The sequence below is a fragment of the Zootermopsis nevadensis genome, unplaced genomic scaffold (genome assembly GCF_977971745.1).
Source record: "Zootermopsis nevadensis isolate Lab colony 2312 unplaced genomic scaffold, Znev_1.0 Znev_ptg000022l, whole genome shotgun sequence".
Taxonomy (NCBI): domain Eukaryota; kingdom Metazoa; phylum Arthropoda; class Insecta; order Blattodea; family Termopsidae; genus Zootermopsis; species Zootermopsis nevadensis.
In genome coordinates, this window is record NW_028259154.1 from 11,707,417 (window position 1) to 11,715,102 (window position 7,686).

General features: G+C 43.5%; 1 protein-coding gene across 4 annotated transcripts in view; it reads left to right on the top strand.

The window, feature by feature from the left end:
* Nucleotides 1-7,682, top strand: part of tinc (transmembrane protein tincar) — a 59,433-nt gene extending 51,751 nt beyond the window's left edge. For 3 of the 4 annotated variants that reach the window (XM_087353787.1, XM_087353788.1, XM_087353791.1), the window contains 5 exons: nucleotides 232-1,096; nucleotides 1,189-1,360; nucleotides 3,574-3,715; nucleotides 3,921-4,127; nucleotides 4,449-7,682. In XM_087353787.1, the coding sequence (XP_087209913.1) occupies nucleotides 232-1,096; nucleotides 1,189-1,360; nucleotides 3,574-3,715; nucleotides 3,921-4,127; nucleotides 4,449-5,147 (2,085 nt within the window). In that variant the 3' untranslated portion in view covers nucleotides 5,148-7,682. The remainder of the gene's footprint in view (nucleotides 1-231; nucleotides 1,097-1,188; nucleotides 1,361-3,573; nucleotides 3,716-3,920; nucleotides 4,128-4,448) is intronic. The other variant, XM_087353789.1, reaches the window with a different exon arrangement.
* Nucleotides 7,683-7,686: the final 4 nt, after the last annotated feature.

A 7,686-nucleotide genomic window follows, 5' to 3' on the forward strand; every position in this document is an offset into this window, starting at 1 on the left:
AGCTGTTTTTATAGAATATCAGTGAAGTTCTATTTAAGCTTCATGTGAAGTATGGATTTTATTTGACTGATATACACAAAAGTCAGAAAATATATGCACAGCCTAAAAATTCTGTTCTGTTATTGTCTTTAGATTTTCAGTTTATTAATGCAAATTGTGATGCTGTTTTATAACACATGTAGATTTTCATATACTGCAGTATATGAAGATTAAATTCATTATGGTATGCAGGAGCTGGTGTCACCCAACCTGGAGGCAGAGGAGCTGGCTGCCACCACAGGGCCTGTGTCTGCTGAATTTCTCAACTATGCGCTGGCCCTCCTTGTGTATGCGGTGCGCTACCCGGCTGTGTTCTGGAACACCAACAAGGGCTTTGCAGCACTTTTCTCACTACAGCTGCTGGCAAATGGTTTGCAGAGCCTGCTGGCATTTGCAGGAGTCAGTGTCCTCTACAAGGTGCAGGTGGTGGGGGCAGCTGAAGCCCTGCCCTTGCTAAGGATCCCTCAGCCCTTCCTGCTCAATGCTTATGTCACCCTGGCTCTGTTTGTGCTGTCCAGCATGCTAGTTCTGGCTTCAAGCCTTGTGCTGTACCTGTATGGGTATGGGCGCTTCAACGCATTCCTGCGAACTGAGCGAGAACGGCGCGTAGTGGTGCTGGGTGGTGCAGGCGGTGCCAGTTGGGGATACTTCACACACTGTGCTGCCCTGTGTGTGCTGTTGGCACTCTCAGTGTGCAATGCACCACTCTTGTTTGACTACACCATGGTATACCGTGGGTCACTAGATGGTGCCATCCTTGCCACTGCAGTAGGTGCCATCCTTCATCTGTTCCTATGGATTCTGCTATGGCTGTTACTCACCCTTAAGCAACGTTGGGTCTTTAAACTCCGTGTCACTGTGGGACGTGCCACAGTCCGCTCTGCACGCTCTGTGAAGCTTGTGACAGATGTGGATCTGGTGTCAGAGCGTCAAGATGCCATGGAAGCCCCACTGCTGGTAGTGGGAAATGGCAGAACCTACACTATTGCAGACATATCACCCAAGAAGGCCATCATGAGTGTCATACAGCGGACAGCAATGGAACGCAAGGCCAAAGGTAAGGTACACATCGCTAGGAGCTCACAATGCCGATCCACTCTCTACATTACTCGCACAATAGCTTATGCTTCCAACTGCTTCTGCTCGCAGGCAATGGTCCTGTCTCCACTGTCGAAGATGGCGAGGAGCAGATCTACTGGTTGCGACCCAAGCCACCCTCACCCAAGACATCCCCTGATGCAACTTCAGACCGCCTGACCTGGCTGAACCGCAAACTGAGTGGCAAACACAAGGTCACTTTTGATGACAACGCCTCCACAAGGTGAGACATTCTGTGGCACCGATTATTGAAGAGAACATTCTGTCTCAGATTTGAACCAGATATCACACCATATTTTTACCTGCTCTTTTCCACATCCACAGAACATGTTGGGGAAAGTATTTTCATTTTCAAACAAAATTCTGTTGAAATAGAAAACTTTGGTGTCAGCACATTTTGTGATCTTAGGCATAAAGTTTCGTTGAAGAATTCTGTCTTCTGGGCTGTTGCGCTGTGTAGTCTGGTCGATGTTAATCAACATTTCAGAGGTCATACTGACTCCGTCATCAGGGCGATGAATATGCCAATAGGGCTAGGTTTATAGGAGCCGGAATGTGAAGGAGTAGCCTGCCCTAAGCCAATGGGAGCAGGCGTGGGAGTGGACCAATAGGAGCGCGTGGGCGAGTGTGAGAGAAAGTAAAGAGAGAAAGGGGGAGTTTGGTTGAATGGATCGGGGCCCTGAAAAGGGCCTTATTAGTGGTCTGGTTGGTTCTGGCGGTGTACTCTTGCTCACTCTCGGAGTCCTCGAAGTGTGTGAATCAGAGGCTTCCAGGATCGGCTCAGGTGAAGTCCATCTTCCCTGTTGAAGTTATCGGGATGTAATTCGATCTCGATGGCTTCCCTGATTATCCGATCCATGCAGCCGGTTTTTGAGGAGAGGATAGAAGTGTCCCTGAGTTGCACTGGAGTTCACAGGTATGGACAACGCAACCACAGCTCGCCGCAGACCATCTACGGCTACCGAACCATCGGATCAATAGCAAAGTGCATAGTTCTACTCTGTGATTGACAACATCTAGTGCAGTATTGTTTGAAATAACTTTTGTGAAACACCTTATTTATTTCTAAATCCAGTTTAAACCATTTGGTTAAATGAATTAATTTCCCAGATTCCACTGATGATGACCTCTTGAGGTTGAAACGCATATGGCAATAGTGTCTTTTTATAGTGTTAATAGTTGTTTGTTTACTTATTTTATATTAACTAAAAGGGTATGAGGTGTTGACGAGGTTTAACAAGCTCATGATAGAGGCCAGCAGCAGGCTCTTTTCAACATGGTAATGATCCTTCAGGATCCTTAAAAAGTTCAGGTATTCCCTGACCAGCTTAATAACTTACTCTTTGTATTCGTAGACCCAAAGAATTTTCCAGTAACGTCCAACTTTTACTGTGGGTCCATATTATTCTACTGTTAAGTTTGTTGAGTAAACCAGAGGTTGTCGTATGTTACAAGAAGAAGTGGTCTTGTGAGTGTTTGTTCAAGTGCCTCAGCATTGTACTGTAATGACAGCCAAGTGCTTGCAAATATGTGGGGTCATCATAGTTATCTGTTGGGTTCTTTGCCTTCCACACGCAACTATATAACCATCAACATGGATACAGAATTAACCTTTATCAACTGTGCACTGCGTCCCGCGCCGTAGCCGCGTGGTCTGAGGCATCATGCTTTGGACCAGCGATACGGAATGCGCGCTGGTTCGAGTCTCGGGGGAGAAGAAATTTTCTCATGAGATCTTCGACCGGTGTGTGGGACCAGTGCCAACCCAGCATCGTGAGGAAATTGGGGAGCTACAATGGGTAGCGTAATCCGATCAGGAAAGCTAGCAATGGCTGGGGGTTCGTCATGCTGACCACACGTCACCCTATATCTGGTTGGATGATCGTTCACCTCTGCTTAATCATGTGAACGTGACGCCAGCAGTCAAACTAGTCGGCTTTGGCTCTCTTGAGCTGTTACGCCACAGATTTAATTTTAATTGTGCACTGCATCTTAACACTCAGTTCAGCTGACCATGTATTGCACTAACATAAAGCTGTACTTAGAGTTTAGATGGCAGATCTGTAATATGATTTAAAATCCTGATTCTCATACAGTACAGGTTAAGCCATCAATAAAGCATATGATGCATGTTAATTTAGACATAATTGTGAACTACTACGTGGTTATGTACAATTTTGGCCTTCAGAACAAGTTGCATTAACCATTTGAGGTTTTCTGCTCTTTTGGCAAACATTGCAGTTGCCATCTTCAAGGTGAATGTGGGTAGGTTAGGAAGCCTTTGAAAAGATCTTATAGTGGAAGTTGAGTGACATGTTAGACAAGCACAAGAGTCATGTGTTATCCAACAAGAAGCAACCACATGGTTCAGGAGGAAAGGTGAAGAAAAGGCATTCATTGTTCAGTCAGAATTTGAGATGCATTGTTCTATCTCAGGAAGAGCAAGTCACTACTAGCAAAGTCTGGAGGCAATAAAGGGAACAAGGCACTGGACCAGCTGACTGAAAGCGAGGAGGATGATGGTGACTATGCAACCCTACGGGAAATTCCAAGTGACACCATGTCTGAGGAGAACAAGGTATTGAGCTCAGTATTTTACCCATACCTTTATGACCACAAATTGTATTTGTTGCCCTGTTATTCACCTCTAACTGTACTAGTGCTGTTCTCCAACTATATGAGTACTGACCACTAACTGCATTCACCGCCCTGTAACTGTAACTGTAACTGGCCTCTAACTGTGTTTGTGCTGCCCTCTAACTCTACTTTCCTGCCCTCTGCAGCTCCTGGACTCTGCGCTGAAGGACGACAGCATCACGTATGCTCGCACAAACCGAGATCTCACTCCAGGAGACTATGAGGACCCCAGCCCCCTCCTCACTCCAGAGCCATCCCATGATGACTTGCCACCCCCTCCAACCCCATGTGATACCCCTGCCACTGCTCCTGTTGCAGTAATGGTGCATAGTAGCACAGCAGACTCACAGCAGGTGAGTGGCTCAGAACAAACTTCGATATCAGAATTACCTGACACTTGCAGGTGAGTGGCTGATTTTTATTGCATAGGAATATGAGAAATAGGTGAGAACAACCTGACACTTCCAGGTGAGTGGCTGAGTGTAATACAGTGGGATATTATACAGTGGTGAGAAGAACCTGACTATGCAGGTGACTCTTGAGTGTAATTTTTGGTTCGAATCTGACTCCTATATGTGGTTGACTAAGAGTGTAATGTAGCAGAATAAAAGCCAATACATGGCTCAGTGTACTGAATGAGTCTATAAACCTTAAATTCAGTGCTTTCATTGTAGCCAGTCAGCACCACACCACGCTGTCTACGCCGTGCAGACTCGGGGATGCCCCACGATGAGCTGACTCCTCGCTCTGACTCTGACAGTTCTGGGGGCTCTCCACCATGTCACAGTGAGACATCTAGTGGTGTACACTCCAACTCAAGTTCAGAGACACACAAGCCTCGGTCTACAAGTGTGGATGACTTGACAGTGGAGCCATCACGACAGCCTCCCCCAGCATGGCGAAGTTTCTCACTACAGCGCAATGCTGTACCACCAGCCCCTGTTGTGGAGAGCACTGTGGTCATTCGGCGCAGCAAGCAGGCCCGCCCAAAGACCACAGATGAGCCCTTTGGTCGCTCTACCAACATGCGCATGACATCATTCACAGACCACCCAGCTGCCACTCTTCCCCTGTACCCCACACAGCAGGTGGCCACAGTGTACCCACACTGCTCCACCATGCCCCTCCCCACAGGTGGCCCAAGCACACCCCGCCAGCACACGACCATCCCCTCACATGTGCGTCTCTTTAATCCATTCATGAAGCGACTGCACCACTGTGCTAGTGGGGTAGTAACCAGTGCAGGGCTGTCAGGGGGACACCACACCTTCCCTCACAAATATAGCCCACTGCAGCACAAGCAGGATCGGGATTCAGCCAACTTCTCCATGGCTTCAAGTGGTGATTCAGACCAGTACTTGCCACACACATAGAGATGGCATGACGTAAGTAGCAGACAGCACCATGTGAGGTATATTTCATCGTTAAACATACAAAGGGGACCAAAAGCATACCCCCCAATTTTTATAGTCCAATCTTTCATTTCAAAATAATTAATACTTTAGAAGTTTGTTAATTCTGAGATATACAGTCTGTTCCAAGTTTTCTAGGTTTGAACCCCGTCCTTTACAACAAATTAAAATGCAAACTTTGCTTCAAATAGTATGAAGTTTGTGTTTAGTTTCAGTCCGCCCAGCATGAATGGATCACTTGGTAATAAGGCTTAACTAAGATAGATATAGTGACAACTCCAAACTGTATTCCCTCAAATAAATTTAGTAACTGACTCTGAAAACAAATAAATTTTGCTTTCTGTAACTTATGTAAGAGTTGTTAAATTCTAATACTTAGCTACATTATTTACAGGATACAAAATCTTTATATTGTTTATATTTGTTCAGAGTGCGCAAAATCTTAACCTCTAAGCAAATACAACTGCAACATCTTGTAATGAAGTTTAAACTTCTCTTTCATTTAATTAAAATATTCAAAATTATGTAGTGAATGAGCCCTGAAATGATATTCTTTATATGGCATCCAATTTATTCCACCTAAGAGTTTGTACCAAAACCTACGTGTATGATATACTGTTAAAAAATCATATGATATAGGCCTACTTATAAAAGATACATTAACACTTTCTTGCTGACCAAATTCCATACACAGCACCTGGTATACTTCCAGGCAATAGCATCACGTGTTATATAATAGATAATAACAGTAAATAACAGTTTTAAAATTTAACATAAGACTCACTGTGAAATTAAGTCAACGGTTTCTTATTGCCTCATCTGCTTTTGAAAAAACAAAATATTATACTATATAAAACATTTATCTTTTTGCTTTGTGTGGTTGGAAATATGGTTTTTCACTCTGGTGGATGAGTGTAAAGTATATGTATCTGAATGAGGTATGAAAAGAGTCAGGAATGAGGGATATTAAATCAAGAAACTTTCGTTGTACAAATAGGTGCTCACATTGGAAGAAACAAAAAGCATTCATAAGTCTTGCGAGGATATCTACTGGGAAGTGGTCGTTTAAAAAACTGAAAAGGTTATGGAAAATAATATTAAGCTTTATCTTATAAAAGTGAATTGTGATGATGTGGACTGGAATGAATGGAGGATTTGCCACTCTTCAAAGCTCCCCTTGCTGTGTTGCTGTCTGCATGATGATGGGAAGATACACAGAATGTAAGTTTCCTGTCTCATTCAAGTTGATTTTTGTCTCTATATTTTTACGCTGCCACAATGAGGTCCTGTGTTGGTGACACGGCAATCAGACATTACAACGAACACGTTCCCCACTTGTCTGCATGTTGTGTATTATGCTTACCATTTGTTGGGAGCCAATTGTACATAATTTTTGTGACTGCCAAAGCAAGTGAATGAATTGCACACACAATATCTGTGGTTAATCATGCGACAATATTCACTCTTTGTATTGAAGCCAAAGGAGAAACCTTGTCATCGGGTTGCTGCCATCCAAAGTAGATGATGCCAGTTAACGTGAATTTGAATGTTGTGACTTGTGGTTCAAATTAAGAGACTGGGTGATGTTTTGTAACAACTTGCATTTTGACAAAGTCTCAGGTAAGTCAACATCTATGGGTGACAGATGAGATGATGATTGCAGGAGTTAAGTAACAATATGTGTGGTCGATGTTGAGGTAGGTGACCTTCCATGCTGGCCTTCTTTGTTCATTAGATGGAGATACAAGGTAAAGCTTATCCTGTTTTTTTTACTATGGCCCTAATCTTCCACAAAGAGGGCCTTCCAAAACTCAGACTTATGCTTTCTGACACTTCAGAAAAACCAATTCTTTTGATTAGATTTTGTGACTGTATAAAGGGCCTAAGGTTGAGAGCCGCTGAACTGAAATATCATAACGTTCATTATTTTATGATGTGACTGGCATGTGCTGTAATTCACTGCATGAAGTTGAGTACTTGATTATTATGAAACAATGGTGAACTATGATCAGCACTGTTACATTTTGTTTTATGCAATGCACCCGATGACCACTAGGTTTCAACATATCTGTTTATGTGTATGCCTGATGAATATGCTGTACATAGCCCAACTGATCCTTCCACCAGACGGGTCTGACACATGGTGTGGCTGATCGCATACAACTTGCTACAGATTTGTAAACTTTTTCAATTTTTCTACTGGTTTTCATACATTTTATATGTTGCATTTGGTAAAAAAGCAAGTTGTATGTGAGACCATAGCACATTCCATCAGCTTGTGTGTCAACAAGTCTGCCTTTGCATTCCTCATCTGCCACGGCTCTGGGCTTGCTCTGGTGGGAGTATTCTGTTCTTGTATAAAGACTGAAGTGTCCCATGTATCTTTACATTTGTAAGAAATGATGCACTTTTCTGATTCATGGTATTTGTATAAACATTTTCTGTGTGTAATGTGTACTTGAATCATGCAATAAAGAACATGCAGTGTAGCGATTAGCAC